The sequence below is a fragment of the Paramacrobiotus metropolitanus genome, unplaced genomic scaffold, assembly GCF_019649055.1.
Source record: "Paramacrobiotus metropolitanus isolate TYO unplaced genomic scaffold, Prichtersi_v1.0 Parri_scaffold0000059, whole genome shotgun sequence".
Lineage (NCBI taxonomy): Eukaryota > Metazoa > Tardigrada > Eutardigrada > Parachela > Macrobiotidae > Paramacrobiotus > Paramacrobiotus metropolitanus.
This window is the reverse complement of record NW_026570279.1, coordinates 866,306-883,481: the sequence shown is the minus strand read 5'-3', so window position 1 is coordinate 883,481 and position 17,176 is coordinate 866,306. Positions and strand designations below refer to the sequence as shown.

The 17,176-nt window shown below is 46.9% G+C and overlaps 1 protein-coding gene across 1 annotated transcript; it reads right to left on the bottom strand.

The window, feature by feature from the left end:
- Positions 1-434: 434 nt before the first annotated feature.
- Positions 435-15,811, bottom strand: LOC129593113 (putative leucine-rich repeat-containing protein DDB_G0290503). The gene is made up of 3 exons (XM_055489300.1): positions 14,357-15,811; positions 8,430-8,740; positions 435-1,083 (listed from the first exon to the last, which is right to left on the bottom strand). Exons 1-3 carry the CDS (start codon positions 15,809-15,811, stop codon positions 435-437), a joined length of 2,415 nt encoding a protein of 804 aa, XP_055345275.1.
- Between the last annotated feature and the right edge of the window lie 1,365 nt (positions 15,812-17,176).

The window sequence follows — 17,176 nt, the reverse complement described above, 5'->3', positions numbered from 1 at the left end:
AAGTATGTCTTCAGGCCCGCCTTAAATTTCGATGTCACTGATGCTGTCCTTATTCGTGTGAAATTTTTCTCCGCTCCGTTATACGCATTGATGATTTCATCGACGGTGGTCAAATTATCGTTGTCGGGAGCATCAAATTCTTCATCCGAGGTGAAGTCCAACTCGCTCTCTCCATCTGGTTCAGTATAATTAATCATCGCCAATGCATCGATTTTTGTGGCTGCCTTGCCCTTTCCTTTGGTCTTAACGGGTTCGCTCTTTGCTTTTTTCCCTTTATCCAAAGCCTCGGCTAGGCTTCTTGGTTCTGTGGTCCTGGACCGTGCGTTTTCGAATGCGTATGTGACCTCGCGCTAACCGTCGAAGTGCTTGGAAGGCTCACTTCCGATGCCTCTGACTCACGGGACGTCTCGCGCTTTGCTTTTTCCCGAGTCTGTTTATCCCTGCGCCCTTTTCGGCGTGGATGCCGAAATGACAATGGGGACAACCTGTTTCACTGCTATGACCTTTGCTTTGGGTTTTGGCGACTCAGGCTCAGTGACCTTTGCTTTTGATGTAGCTGATTGGATGACTTTCTTTGAGGTTGTAGGTGTCGATGATCTTTCTTCAACTTCGCCAACTGATTCGTCCAGTATTTCAACATCATGAGATGACGGTTTTTCTTTCTTCTTCCCCTCCGTCTTCTTTTTCTCGGTGCTTGTGCTCTCGCTTTCATCACCGCTCTTTTTCTTCCTCTCTTCTGCTTCCCTTCGTTTCTTTAGGAAGTCCCCTTTCTTAGGCTTCTCACGGTTCATAGCTTCTTCCAACTTAGGCGCTTTTCTCGGTGTCGCCTCTTTTGAGGGCTTTTTTGTGTTTGTCCACCATTTCCTCATCTGAGTCTTCTTCATCTTCAACTGAGTTCTCATCTTCCGACTCTGGTTCAGCGTCACCAGGTGGGTTGCAATGGGCACAGTTTGGTTCGTCACACTGAAGGTGATCCTGGCTTCCTTGAGCAATCTCGAGTACTCTTTGCAACGAACGTCTGGCGCCTCCAGTTTCTTCGACTCCTGTGACTGAGGTCTCTTCCATTTCTCCGGCTCCACCTTCCTGTGCCGGGGGCTGTTTGTCCTGAATTTCCAAGTGTGGTGTTTCTTTCGTCTGTCCCTTTGAGACGATCTCCCACAAGGGTTCATTCTTTGCATCATAAAACGTCGTCTTATATGCTCCATCTTCCATTCGTCTCGTTAGCCGGTAGTGTGCTTCGTCTTTTTCTGCTCGATACCGCATTATACTGATCAGTGTACTCGCTTGAACCACGGCATCTGTGCGGTCACTTTCCGGTATAATTGATCAAGGGCCACCTGGTTCGCGTTTTGGGCGCTTTCTTCTGATACGTCCCATGGAGCGTGTGGGATCGGGTCACCGGTTATTGGGTCAACAATCACTGCGGTTATGGTCTCCACAACTTCTCCATTGCCGGCGAAAATTCGGAGGGTGACCTTTCTACTTGCCGCATCTGTATATCTCGGGACCGTCTCATAATCATCTGACGATCGTTTTTTCGGGTCAGGATTCGCCGTCGGCTTTGCGCGAATTCTCTCCTTGGCCAACAATTTGCCGTCCGTTGTATACGTGTATGCCAGGTGGTCGCCATTTGTGCCCACTTTGATACGGATCCATGCATCTTCTTCGATCGCGACTTTAGATACCACATGCTTCAGCATCTGAATGAGAACTCTTGGATTGTGACGTTCCTCTGGGGGAATAAGCTGTAACGCCTCATTGACTAACATTTTTGACTGTTCCCCAATGGCATCCTTGACTGACTTATCCGCAAGAGGATTATAAGAGTCGATTTCTTTATTCGTTTTCCTATCAACAATACGCGCGGTGACCTTTCGTTCTTTATGGTCTGTCCCAGTGTATTTGGCCGTAAAACTTCTGCACTTCGGGAATCGAATCTGACCTTCCGTTCCTTTCGGCGTGGGTGGTACACTCTTTCTACCCACTGGAATCGGGGCTTGTGGCTTTGCCGGCTCAGCTGGTGTTGCTTTGCTTTCTGTGGGCTTCTTTGTTCGCTGCCCTTTCTTATCAGTTTCTTTTGGGCTTGTCGTCGGTGATCTCACTCTTTTTCCACTCTTCGTGGTGCCACTGGATGGTTCTGTGACCGAACTAGTACGTCCACGTCCTGATCCTGCAACCGAGCTGGCCCGTGACCTTTCTGCTCGTTCCGTTAATACGGCATCAATCTTCTGCTTTGTGGCCAAAAGGTCCTCGTCCGTCATTTCATCAACCGGGGCATCTTTTTCAGCTCTGGGTTTAGATGGTCCGCGACGCTGGTAGGATGCATCTGTCTTGTTTCCGGGAACACTTTAAGATACCTAAGGATCTTTTCGACGATCGAAGGCCATGGCCTACCATTTAGCGACGGGTGGTATTGCCACATCGACGCAACTTTTATCGCGTATTCCCTGCGCTCTTTTTCGATCAGTTTTGTCTTTTCCTTCAGGGCGATATGACATGGTTTAATAACGGCTTCCAGGCTGATTAACTTTCCGTACCATGCGTGCTCGTCTTCAACTCGCATGCGAATTCTATAAAGTTCGCGGCGTTTCCGATTAAATTCTCGGATAGCTTCCAAGTCGTTTTCCGTCAGTTTGTCCTCCTTATTCGGAATCATATTTAAGCTTGCGTCGTCCTCTCTCAAATCCAAAGGAAGCTTCGGTGCGTATGCGTGTATTGAAGGTTCACCTGGAGGCGTAAGCCGTAAACCATCTGGTCCAGTCTCGTCCAAGTTTGGACCCAGTGACGGTAGAATGCCTCTCGGTCGCCTTCCTCCTCTGTGTGGCGAATTACGATGGGGACGCTGCGCTCCCAGTTGCTGCGGTGTGCGCATGAGGGGCGTTCCTATGTCCGATAATGACAGACCTCTCGTCTCTGGAAAAGGTGGTAATATCGGAGATGACCTTTGTGATCGTGGTGGAGTTCCGCTGAATCCACCATGTCCCATAAATCGACTCGGTGTGGTCTGTTGCGGTGGCGGCATCAGCATTCTTGCCGGTCCCATCATCACCTGCGGTGGTCCCATCGGTGGGGTATACGATCCCGGGTACGGCTGGTAGGGGGCGCCCGTTGCTTGTCCCGAATACTGGGTTCCGGCAGGTGAGCCGTGGTGCACCCAGTTAACCGTGTCCTGGTAACTCGTCTGCTGTCCTGGATCGTGATACGCGTAGTACCCCGGTCCGCCATAGTAACCACCTTGAACTGTTCCGGGTTCATTCTGAGCCGTTCCCACTGACTACGTCGATCCTTCACCGTATGAGGTGTCGTAACCGTATTCCCCTTCCATTCTTATTGGTGTCGATGTCTTTAGTGGGTTTCCAATACTTTCCGAATCCGAATTATCTGAATTCTGTCGTTCCAATCTGTCCATTAACTGAGCTTACCTTCTGTAATAACGAAATAATTTTGATTAACTTTTGCACGGTGATGACCTTTCTTTTACACCTTCCCAACTCCTATTTGTATTGCCGATAATTTCCTTAATCATATTTATGTGGGTTATTTGTTTCCGCGTCCTTTAGTTATCCGATCAAGAAGTTCTTTTTCGGCTGCATCCTCAGGTTCGCCTTTCTGGGTTAGCAGTTCCGTAGGAGTTGGTTTCTTCTTCTTCTGCTTGACCTTTCGGTCATTAATTGCTTTCGCTATATCGCGGCCCAATTGTTCAGCTCTCGATTTGACCGCCTCGATTTCCTCTTTTCGCTTTTCTATGAGGTCGCTTTCGTTGTCAGTAGCAGTGCGTGGTTCGAAAAAGGGTTGTTGCAAATCCTTTTTTGAATTACGCTCTGGTAAGTCGACATCAGTTCGCGGTTTCGAAAGATCGTCCGGTGACCTTTCTGCCAAATTCCCAGCTTCTGCGTTCAACTTTATTGTGACCGCAGTTACAAAGTCCTTATCCTCTTTCTTTTTTCTTCCTCTTTTCTTTCTCGGTTTATCCCCGTTTAACCCGTTCGTTTGACCTTCTCCCATTTCAGGTAGCAGAGGTGGTTCGAAAAATGGCTTCTCTTGTGTGACTGAGTCATTTTTCGGACTCCGCTCTGATTCGTCTTCGTTTCCGTTAGCTTTCCCCGTTTCGGGTAGCAGAGGTGGTTCGAAAAAAGATTTTTCCGAATCTTTTTGAGTGCGCTCTGATACCTTTTCCTCATCTGGTAATGGAGGGTGCCATGGTTTCAACCGGTCGATCGAAACCACCTTTAAGTCTGCTTCCTTCTTCGGGTTCTGCTTAATGAGCTCGGCTTCGTTTGGTCGCGGGAAACTGAGAATCTTCCACACTTTATCGTATTTTGATTTAAAGTCCGATTGATTTTCCTTCTTCCCTTGTTTCGTGTCCTTTGGTAACCGTATCAATACAAAATCTCCCACTTTGAAGTTCGGTTCCGACTTCTTCTTGTTGTAAATTTCCGCGTTTTTCTCATAAGCATCTTTGATATTACATCTCGCCACTTCTTCGGCAAAGGTCAAGTTCTTTTTCATAGTCTCCACCCATTCGTCTGGAGTCCCATAATCATCGGGTATATTCGTTTTCGTAACCACATCTTCCGGCATTGTCATTTCTCTGCCGTGTAACATATAATATGCCGAGTATCCGGTTGTGGCGTGTACAACTCTGTTCATCGCTGAAATGACATATGGGAGGTACTTGTTAAACTTTCGCTCATTTCCCGCTTTCAGGTATTGCGCCAGGCCATCGGCGATCGTCTGCATCTGTCTCTCCACTTGGCCTTGACCTTCTGGGTGATACGCCGTTCCAAATGTGTGTTTAATTTTAAACACATTGGTGACCTTTGCCAGTACTTCTGCTGTAAAGTGTCGTCCGCGGTCCGTATGAAGGATGTGCGGTGCACCGTGTACCAGTATCACGTGCTTCACGAACACTTTAGCGAATTCTTTAGCCGTCGCCGTTTTCATTGGTACCGCAATCACATATTTCGTCAGTTGGTCGATGAATACCGCTATATACTTGTATCCACGTTTCTTCGTCGGTAACAACGGTCCTTTCAGATCAGCGTACACTCGGAAGAACGGATGTCCAACTTTAATTTCTTGTAATTTTCCAGGTGGGCATTTTCTTGGTGTCTTGCGGAACTGGCAACCTTGGCACGCGAGTATGTAATTCTTCACATCGGTACTCATTCGATCCCAATAATACCGTAATCTTATTGCTGACAATGTCTTTTCAAATCCCAAATGACCCGCTGCTTTCTCATCATGCAATGCGTGGATTATCGCTCTTCGCATTGACAACGGTACGACATATGACCTTTCAAGTTTGCCATTTTTATCCTTGACTCGGTATAATATGCCGTTCCATAGCTGATAATGAACTTCGAATTTCGATCTTGTTTCCGCATCTGGTAGATGTTCCAACTCATCTATAATCATGGCCAGATGGGGATCTTTCAACTGTTTGTTTCGCAGTTGTAAGTTCGAGTCATCCACTTCTTCTTCGTCACCTTGCAGGTTAACGATGCGGACTGTCGCTGTACTGAGTTCGTTCCAGTCTCTGATGACCTTACAGCGTGGTAACGGCTTATACCTCTTTTTCGTCTGTTTTGGGAATCTCAGCAACTTAATCGGACACTCATTCAATGCTTGTGTAACTTTGTCCGTTTCCCAAAGGTCATCTCTATTCTCCGCTGCTTCGTCAAGTTCCGTAACCTTTCCATTCTGCATCTTGGATTCCGCGTCAAGTCCGGTGACCTTTAAGTCGCTAACGGTGGGTAACCAACTTTTTACACGGTTCACATTAGCTTCAATTTCAGCCGACTCATTCGCCGTAGCTGAAATGACCTTTAAGCGTTTATCTCTCTGTTCCACCATCTGTAAAAACAACTGGCCAATTTCGATAGCTGGTTCCTTCGTGTCAAATTCCTTCTTGTAATCCTCGAAGTTTGGAATCTCATCAAATTCCTCTTCGTGACACGTCGGGCCTTCAATTGGCGCTCTTGATAACGCGTCCGCATTGTCGCAATATTTCCCCGGTTTATATTCAATTTTAAACTGGTGGCCTTGTAGTGCCATTGCCCATCTTGTCAAACGCGGGTTCATTCCAACTTTGTTCGTCTCTGACCTTAGCAGGTTGGTCAGCGCCTGGTGATCCGTCCTTACGGTGAATTCTGCGTAATCAATGTACGGCTTAAATTTCCTGACAGCGAACACAACTGCCAGACATTCCCATTCCGTCACACCGTAATTTTTCTCCGCTCCATGTAAGACGCGACTGGCGTACGCGATCGGATGTCCGTCTTGTGACAATACAGCTCCGATTCCTTCTTTACTTGCGTCGCATTCAATGACGGTCGGTTTTGTTGGGTCAAACTTTGCCAGTACTGGACCTTCACATAACAACTGTTTCAAACTGTTGAATTCATCTTCATGTACCTTCGTCCAGTCCTTTTTCACGTGCTTGTCTTGTCTCAGCAACTCATATAAGTGGGAAGTCTTCTGTGCATATCCCATTATGAATTTGCGATAATAATTCGCCAGTCCGAGGAATGACCTTGACTGCCTTTCTGTTTGAGGTCGTTTGAATTCTGAGACCGCGGTGACCTTTTCCGGATCCATTCGAATTCCATCTTCGCTGAGTATATGACCCAGAAATCCCATTTGTCTTATCCCGAATTCACACTTGGTTGGTTTAATCGTGAATCCCGCTTCAACCAGACTCATTAAGACATTCCTCAAATTCTGCATGAAAATTTCCCAAGTTTTTCCGGCGAAAATCACGTCATCAATGTATCCGAAGACGCATCCCTTTCTTTTCGCTTTCGAAAGTACCTTGTCCATGCACAATTGAAATGTTGCTGGTCCGTTGCAAACTCCAAATGGCATCCTTTTGAACCGGTACATTCCGTCCTGTGTTACAAAGGTCGTCTTATTGATTGACGCTGGATCCATTGGGATCTGCCAGAATCCACTTTGCAAGTCCATTTTCCCCGTAATATTTGTTGCCTGCGCACGCGTCGAGCAACTCATCCGGGTTCGGCAGCGGGTAGTCATTTTTCCTCGTTAACTTGTTAAGCATGATGTAATTGACGCAAAATCTCGTTCCCATTGTTCCGTCGCCATTTTTCTTTATTGCCAATACGACTGGGAAACTCCATTCGGCATCTGACGGCTCAATTACATCTTGTGCCAACATCTCTTCGATATGCTATGTTATAAACTCGCGGCCTGTCCAACTCGTTCTGGCCGGGTTGCATTTAACTGGTTTGGCGTCTCCCGTATCAATTACGTGAGTGACCCCTTTCACATCTCCATATGGTTTCTCTGATGTGGGTAAAACCTTCCAGAATTCCCAAAACGCGTTATACACGTCGTTCTTCTGTTCTTCAGTGAGGTCAGGTCCTAGTTTCAAATTTTCAATTATCTTTGTAAGTTCGGCTTTCGTTGTATCGTCCACATCAGGGTCTTCGAGTACGTTTTTTACTGTCCCTGCGTTGACCTTTACATTCTCCATATGTTCATACGGTTCAACGTAGCCGAGAAGTTGATTTTTCTTCACGATCCGATATTTGCTACTGTGATTCGCGATGACGATTTCGAAGTATTTTCCCCTGTGGTCCGTCACTCCTGCCAACGGTTGCACTTCAGTTTCCACTTGTGGGACCGGTGTAAACATCAGCTTGTTTTGGGCCGGTGCGTATTTTCCCATCTTGACCTTTACGCGTGTGCAGTTGGACGGTTTCAGTGTAATTCTTTGATCACTGTAGACTTTGATTACATCTTTCGACATTCTGGCCTTTTCTACTTTCAATCTTCTGACTTTAATATCCTTTTCTTTTTCTTCATCCACTTCGTCGTCTTCATCCAAGTCCATTAAATCCTCTTGCTCCGAAAGGTCACTTACACCTGAATCTTCCGAAGTCGTTGAATTATCACTTGAACTCGTCCATTCCGAGTCCGAATTACTGCTCTCGTATTCTTGTGCAGTGACTTGACCTTTGTCAGCCTTTTCGAGTGGGCGTTCATCAACTCCTTCATCTTCTGATGAAAGGTCACTTTCATTTTCCCGTGAATCGCTAAGTTTTTTCGCTTTCGAATTTTTGAGCAGAGGTTTGTCCCCCTCTTTTGCCTTTCGCCCGTTTCGTGCAGCGACTCTCGGGTGACTCCTTGCTACTCGGATTCTCGTTGGTGACCTTTCTGATTGATCGGAGTCTGACCTTTCGTCCGATTTCGACTTTTCCCGTTCATTTGTTTCTTCAAGGTTTGTTAATGGCTTTTCGGTCAACTCGACCGGCGGACATTCCTCACCGTTATCGAGTGACCTTTCCCCGTTTTTTGCCTCAGTTACTGGGTTTTGCTGTTCATTCGTTATTCGGTCCACTTCTTCTTTGAACTTCTTCCACATTTCACCTCTATCCGTTAGCATCTGTGCAATGTCGAATGCTGACCTTGAACTTTCTTCCGTTTCATTCGATCCTCCCTCGACTATCTCTTTAACCAGCTCCTCTTGTTCTGTTCCTTTTGTAGTCTCTTTATGAGCTTTATCCTGTTGAACCATTCCGTAACCTTTAGGTCGTTTGGGACCGACGAAGATACAGTTTGCCATCAATTCCTCGGTGACCCATTCATCATCTGGAATCGTTTCATACATGCACCACGTGTCGCCGCCTCGTTCTGGGTAATCCACTCCGTCTGGATCTGGTGCAAAGGTCACCTTTTTCTTCTGCATTAATCCCGGTAACCTTCTTCTCCGGGTTACCTGTAATTCTCTCATGTCTTTGACATCAAATGTGGGAATTTCTCTTTCAAATTTTTCCCAGTATCTTTCAAATTGCTCTTCATTTCCCTCTTTTAACGCGTCGTAGTATACTTGGAGCGATTCATAAACAGGTGTGCCAAGTCCTGCTGGAAAAATAATCGTTCTTCCTTCACCTTTATACATGTGGTTTACGCGAAAGTCCCAGAAAAGGTCAACTCTCGCTTCTTCCCACAACTCCCCTTCTTCGTTCATCTCTTCTATCTCTCTTTCAAATCTCTTTTCGGTTGCTACCGGATCAAGGGGGTCTTGGATCCCCTTTTCGACACGTTTTAACCAGTGGTTTAACCATTTACCTCTCCCGATTATAAAGCTTTCCACACATGATAGCCATGTTCGATATCTATTCCAATGATATCGTTCGATGTGTGGTTTCCACATTTCGTTTGTCCGCATGATGCTTTTCACTTCCTTTTGGACATGACCTTTAAGGTCTGCTAATGCGGCATTACATTTCGGCCACTGTGAAGGGTCATCTTGGGAGGCATTTTCGCAACATTCCGCACATTCCCATTGTGGTTGTACTCTGCACGGGTCCTCAAAGTAACCGTGGTGACAACTCCCGGCTCGTTCTTCTGGAGTTAATGTCCTTTGGCTCGCTTGAGGTTTAACCTCTTCCTGTGCTGTGGTATCTTCCTCACATTCAATTGGAGTCGCGCTTTTATCTTCAGAGGATATTTCGATGACCTCTGGTTCTTTATTTGTCCGGTGACCTTTCAGCTGCTCCAACGCCTTGTTACGAATTTCACTTGTAAACATCTGTTCTTCTTCGGCTATTCGTTTCAGTACTCGTAACCTTTCACTCTTTTTATCCTTCCATACTTTAGCCGTCTTTATTCCCAGTGCCTCTGGTACTGGGATAGGTTTTGCCCACTCCATGCCTGGCACAAGCGATTGTTTCGCCGCAGCTGCCGCTTCTTTCTGTGTGGCAACTATCTCTTCAAGTGTTGGAAACCTTTCATCGTTAGTAGTACGCTCTGGTATTCTTTGCAATTCTTTTTCTTCGGTTTCATCTTTGGTAGCAGATCGTGGTTCGAAAAAGGATTCCTTTTGGGAGGTGCGCTCTGCTACCTCACGGCTATCCTCAACTCGTCTCGTCGGTGACCTTACATCTTTATTTCCCAGTGCCTCTGGTACTGGGATAACTTTTTCAGCATTTCCGTTTTCATTTTTCGTTTCCAGTGCCTCTGGTACTGGGATAGCTTTTTCGACATTTCCATTTTCTGTAGCTCCTTGTTCATTGTCGTCTGCGATCATACTTCTCCCGTCCGGGAGAAATATGATCACCTCATCCATATCTGGCGCGAGCAGTTCCTTCTTCCTTTCGTCGACTTTTGTGCATTCGCTTTTCTTCTCCAGTGTCTCTGGTACTGAGATGACCTTCTCTCTTCCCTGTTGCATCAGCATTGACCGATTCAATGTGTTTTCGATTTCCTGTTGAATCATTCGCAACTGCTCAAATGGTGACAATTCTTTTTGCGCCATCTTTTTCGTTTCCCGGTGTCTGGTCTGGGTTTGTCTTTAGTTCGGTGAGACGTTGCAATCGGTTCTCCTTTCGTTATCCAAAACGGTTCTGTCGATCACCGTACGTCTCATAGTCGAACCGGTACGTCCAACACTGGCGTTGTTCGCTTCTGTCTTCCCACTTTCACGTTGATCCTGACGTTCCGCTATCCGTTTATCTTCACCAGTCTATCTGGTGGTAATGGGGCAATCCATTTTCGCAAAACGGTTTGCTGATCAGCGACGTCTCAGCGCCGGTGTCCAACATTGCGTTGACCTTTATGTCTCCCACTTTCACTTCATGTGTATGCTTCGATTCTTGGGCAATTTTCCGTTTTGAATCTTCAATGTGTGAATCTTACATTTCACAGGAATAAGTGATACTGGTCCCGGATCCATGTCAGGGGGCGTTTATCCTTTCGTTGAGTACTGTGACCTTTCAGTATCTCGCTCAACTTATCGATCCTGTGTGGCACGTCAGTCCGAACATCGTAAAATTTCCGAGTCTCTTTCTTGTCTGTTTGCTTCTCAGGAATCTTTACTGCTGGTGACCTTTTCGGCATTTTGCACTTGCTCGTTTGCTTTTGTGCTATCCCCGTGACCTTTTGTCACTTCATTTATCGTTTGGTGGATCAGTTCCTCTTTACGGTTTTCATTTCGTTTATCTCGCAACTTCTCAATGACTTCGCTTGTTATTTGGTCGGCTTGCTTCAGTTCATCTGCTTCACTGTCTTTCAGCTCATCTGGTGACCTTTCATATGTAACCATGTCATATCCCTTTTCGGTCATCCATTGCATCACTTTTGCAGATACTTCATTGTTCGTTTTCGTTGGGTCAATTTGCGAAGATATCCCGTCTGTTCGGGCTGGTGACTTGTCATTGGCATCCTTTTGCAGTGCTTGTGATAAGTCCCGTGACCTTTCGGTTGCGCCACTCTGTTGCGTTTGCGCCCTCTCATTTGACCTTCCTTTTTGTTCATTTTGCGCTAAGTCCTGTGACCTTTCGTTGCGCTTCATGACAAATCCGCCGCCTGTCAACTTTTGTATGGGGACTTTTTCTCCATAATTTAACGGTTTATCGTTTGGCGGTGCATTTCTTTTAAAATTTTCGTCAGCGAATGCCTTCTTATATTCAGCTGGGTCGAATGCTGGGACTGGGTTCGGTGACCCTTGCGCTGGTTTCCCGGTAACCAACTCTTCTAATCTTCTCCTCTCATGTTGCGTTCGCAGTTCTTGCATGTCCCAGTAATCCTCTTGTGACATTCGCGCTTTCTGCTTCGCTTTCGGCGTTACGGGTATCCACATCCCGTGATTGCCATTCGGTCTGTAGGCCACTTTTTGCCTTTTCCTTCTGTTGCAGAGTTACTGCGTCAACAAGTGAGTCGTCGGAGTTCTGTGCCATTTCATTATTCTTTTGCTGCGCAGTTCGCAGTGTCATGTTTGTTTCTTGACCTTTCAACACGACGCTGTCGCCGTGACCTTTCGCGTTCGCACTCGCTCCTTGACCTCTCACTTGAACTTTTCCAACAGAAGGTGACCTTTCCTCTTGTCCATCCGCAGTGTCGTTCTGCGGAGGTGAAATTTGCTCATTTGTCGCCCTTTGTTTCCGGAACCACTCGTGGTGCATTTCTATTTCTTCCGCAGTATCAGTTTGTGGTTTCTTTTGGTTCCGCAGCGCTTGTTGAATCTTCGCGTTCCGTTCTGCGCGTCGTTGCGCTAACACTTCTTCGTTGCAATACGGTGACCTTTGCTGCACTTTTTGCAGTGTCGCGCTACCGTCACGACAATTCCCACTCGCAGTACCATTCTGCGGTGACCTTTGGTCCTGTTGCGCGCTTCCACTCGCAGTACCATTCTGCGGTGACCTTTTATCAGCTTGAACGTTTCCACTCGCAGTACCATTCTGCGGTGACCTTTGATTCTGCTGCTGTGACGGTATCCTTATAACCGTTCCAATTTCTTTTTGCATTAACGGCATCCATATAGCCGTTTCATTTTGCTGAGGCGGCATCCATTTAGCCGTTTCTTTTTGCGCTGACGGCATCCGTATAGCCGTTGCAGTGGTCACATTCACTGCAGTGGTGACCTTTCCCTTTTATCCGGTGGTTTAGGGTCGGGACGATCAGTAGGCTCACCGGTGCCTACTGATCTTGCCCGTTTCCCTGAACCGGCGCCCCTCCTTGTTGCGCGCCTTGCACATTGCCTTGTTGTTGTCCGTTACCAATTGCCGGGTTAGGGTTCTGTCCGTTTCCCATGTTCTGGCCGCCACCATTATTTTGTCCGCCGCCCTGTTGGTAGTTTCCTTGGCCACCTCCATTGTTCTGGCCTCCTCTGAAGTTTCCGCGGCCGAAGCCTCTGCCCCTTCCTCTGAAGCCGCCGCGGCCGAAGCCACCGCCACGATAGCCGCCGCCTTGGCCACCATTTCCATTTCCATAATTACCGTTCCCATTCTGGTTTTGGAAGTTTGCTTTGTGCTGATACCATTGGGTGATGAGGTCATATCCATTATTCACCGCTAGGCGCCAACCACCAAGCCCGCGCAGTCGTTGCCACTCGTTGAACGCAAACAAGTTCGGGTTCTGGTCCGGTGGTGTGTTGGCGAACTTGCATCCCTGTGTTTGGTGATTGCCATACATGCACTGTTGGCACATCTGCACTCCGTTTGCTACCCATCCGTCAATTAACTGAAACTTGAATTCTGTTCGTGACCCTTGTTGCTGTTGATTCCCTCTGAAGTTTCCTTGACCTTGACCTTGGTTCTGTTGGAAGTTTCCTTGACCTCCGTTCCAGTTACCATTTCCATATCCGTTTCCACCGAAATTTCCATTACCCGCTCCCTGTTGTGGTAACCCTATATTCATAGGGGCCACATTCTGTGGTGCTGGTGGAGCCACATTCTGAGGTATCGGTCTCACTTGAGCTGCCGCTTGTATCGCCGCTACCATTGCGTACGTTATCGGTTGTCCTGTCTGGCTGTCGATAAAGGTCACTTTTTCCGTGACCTCTCTAACCGGAGTCTCCACTCGGTATTCAACTGGTTGCTGAATTGGTGTAGCTGCCATTCTCTGTTGCGGCACATTTTCGACTTGGCCTTGGCGGATGGTCACGTATTCCTGATTACGTTGACATTTAGGCGCCTTATATTTCTCTTCGCCGGTGGCCCAATGTCGGAAGAAGTCCTTCACGTCCGTTGGCGTCTTGCACTTTAGTATCCGCAATGCCTTGTAGAGTTCATTGTCTCCTCTACATCCTTCAATTAAGAATCCGACTGCTTGTTTCTCCGTGATGATTCTTTTAGCTTTGAATCGCATCATCGCCTGATAATACTGGTCCAGCGATTCTTTTCCGAGTTCAAATTTCCTTGCATAGGCCTCACGTAAACCTAAGACTTCTTCATCTCGATCACCGTATTCGTCTTTGAATTTGTCCATCCACTCTGTTATTGAGTATTCAATTCCATCTTCGGCTGCGATGTCCTTTTCTCCTTCGAACCATGTTTTTGCAGGACCTTTCACTGCACTGGCTATCTCGATCATAATTTGGTCGTCCGTCAGCTGGTAAGTCCTTTGGGTTTCCTTTACCAACCGTGTCCATCCACTCACAGTGTCGCGACTGCCGTCGAAGGTCATGAGAGGCGTTTTCCGAGCCATTGAATTGAGTGCTTTTGTCAATTGTACAGCTGTGTTTTCTGCTCTCCGGTCATCGTCTTCTTCGCTACTTCCTTCATCGTTTTGAGTTCGTTGCGCCTTTCCATAACGGGACTTCCTCGGACGTTCCTGCCGGCTGGGGGGGTCTGTCTCGTCGTCCTTCATCGATAAACACATTCGTTTCAATGTGCGGGGGAAATTGTGAAGGGTCACCTCGACTCATATGCGGGTAGCTTTCTGAAGGTGGCTCTTTGTCATCTGTGACCTTTTCGCCATCTCTTTCGTTTTTAACGCTTCCCTTACCAGTGCCGGTTCGTAGCGGCATCTCAAAGTGGAAACTTTTGCCCGTGCCCGTTTCATGCGCCTTGCTGTAACTGGGTAGGGGCGATTCCACTGTTGCTGTTCTGACTCCGTGTTGTAGGAGCTGTTCGTCTTTATGTTTGTTGGACATTTGAAGAGCTTTATTCTCATCTTCGAGGCGCTTAATCCTTAAATCGGATTGTTCTTTCTCATTCTTCAGGTTCTGGTTCTCTTGGTTGACCTTCGACATTTGCTGATGCAATTGAAGCGTTTTGTCTTGGATGACCTTTTCGGTATCGTTTTCCACTTTCCTAATGTGTTCCGCCAACTGGGTCACATCTCGTTCCAGTTTCGAGTACTCATCGGCTGCCGCTTTCAGCTGGGTTTTTGTCTGATTGACCTCATCTTCTCTTGTCATTGCTGTTTGGGTCATATCGATCAACTCCGTGTTGAGTTTAATGATCTCCTGTGTCTTCTGATGAACTGTCTGTTGCCACTCTTTATCTTTCAACTCGAGCACCGTGACCTTTTCATCCAGGAGGTGTGCCTCATGTTCCCACCTCTTGCCTTGCTCGGCAATTGTCTTGGCGGCTTCTTTCAACTCTTTGATCTCATCGGTGACCTTTTTGTTGTCCTCCTTCAACACCTTGTTCTCTTGCATCACCTGTCTTATTTCATTCTTCAGCCGTACACCTTCGGTGGCTGTAAGATCTCGCAAGTCCTTTGCCACCTTAGCGGCTTCATCAGCTCTTCTCTGGTGATCGTATGACTCCTTCTGGAGGGTCCCGATATTCTCGTCACGGAGCTTCAGGTCATTCCTGAGCTTGAAGACTTCAGTGGTGTTCGTCAACAACCGCTGAGTAACTTCGGCGAGTTTGGTTGCGTATTCATCTCTTTTCGTTTCAGTTTCGGTGACCTTTAGTTTCAGTGAGTCACATTCGTCCTTTAATTCGGCTATGTGCCGTGACCTTTCAGCTGATTCTTCGGACATACTCTCGTTAAGTTCACTGACCGCAAGATGACCTTCCATTTCTCTGTCATCAACCATTTTCAAGTACTCTTCGGCCAGTTCCCTTTGCTTTTCGTACTTCACTTTCCATTCCTCTGCTGTGCTCTCCAAGTAACCCCGTTGTTGTTCCAACTCAAACAGCCGGGTTTCAAGCGATGTCAGCCTCTCTTGATATTCCTGTTTTCGTCTCGCCGTCTGGTCCTCCTTATTATGGAGTTCATCTTCCAGATCCTTCACGCGTCTCTTCAGAGTTGACGTGGGGCTATTCGGTGACGGCGGTCGTACGTTGATGACCTTTCCCGTTTGTGTCCGTTCGATGAGGTGTTCTGGTATGTCCTTGAAAGGTGTCATCCCTTCAGCGCGGTCAGCTTGTCTCATTGCGGATTGGAACGACATATTCATGGTCGTTTCATCGTCCGTGAAATACGATTCGTTCGATTCATCTGAGACCATTGGAGTTGCCCAAAGGTCATCATCTGCTGCTTTGTCGTTCAGCGAAAGGTCGCTCAATCCCAGTTCGGCCAGATCCTCTTCGGTGACCTTTGTCATTTCCATCTCCAATTGAGTCAGGTTCACATTTTTATCCTGCTCAGTAGTTCCGATAGTGGTAGCATCCAACTATGATGCCCCAACTGGTTCCGCTCCTCTTGCTGTGGAATTCTCCTCCCCAGTGACCTTTGTCTGGTTCATCGGGTCACTTCCCGCCGTAGACGCGGGAGTGTGCTTCTGGTCGTCACTGGAACTTTCCTGATTGGCGACCGCCTCGAGCGCCTTCTGATAAGTGCTATCGGAGCCTCGTGAGTCCTTCTTCTCGAATGCTTTGGGCGCTCCAACCGGACGCGAGTACGGGTACAAATCTTTTTTGTACGGATTTGGTGCACCTTGCTGTGAGCTTCGGGAGCTTTTGCTTCCCTGACTGCTGTTAGATGTCGGTTCCTCTTGGTCTTTGTCCATGTTGATCGGATAACTTTGACGCTCCTGCCAATTGTTCTCACAAACGCGTTATTGTATGGTTTATTCAATTTTCCTAAAGGTCACTCTGTACCTCCGAAATTTTTCTAAGTCCTTATTAAAGGTCACTTTTCGACTGAAAAATTTCGACTAAGTCCCGTGTAAAGGTCACTTTTTCGATAAAAAGTTCGAGAGATTTGCCCTAAAAGGTCACTTTCGGACAAAACTTCGAAACCGTTTTTACAGTTTAGAACACGTTTACGAATGAAATCCTACGGCTGCTGATATCGCCGTGCTACTATTCGCTTCAATTTAACTTTGATAAAGGTCACTATTGGTCACTTTCAGGCCATAAAGGTCACGTAACTAGGTCAATTTGGTCAATTCCAACTTTTCAGTAAAGGTCACTTTTCTAGGTCAAAGGTCAACTTCTGATCTCAAAGGTCACTTTCCGACTCAATTCAACTCAGAAGGTCACTTTCCAACTCAATTTCTGTAAAAAGTTCACTTTCCGCTCAAATCAGGTTAAAGGTCACTTTTAAGCTCAATTCGATCAAAGGTCACTTTTCCTTTGTCTCAACTCAAAAGGTCATCTTCCATCTCAATTATCTCATCTCAGATCAAGTTTCCCATTACAGCTAGAGTTCAGCGGAAAATCCCCATTCGGGTTGTTTATGTCTTTCTGATTGGTCCGCTAGCTCAAAATATTCAGTTCAAGTTTCGACCAATCACAGCTCAGATAACTGACCAATCACGTTTCTCCTCTTAAAATTTATATCTGCCTGACGTCACGGTCAACGGCCAAACATGCGCGCCGTGTGCAAAACTCCGCCTACGTATACACTCAGCTCAGTACGACCAATAGGAATTGCCAAATTTATCAACTAGCCAATCTCGTAATTAATAACGGTTTTTCTACCTGTTCACCGTCTGTCCGTTCCACGTCCGTCCGTTCCACGGGGAGAGTGA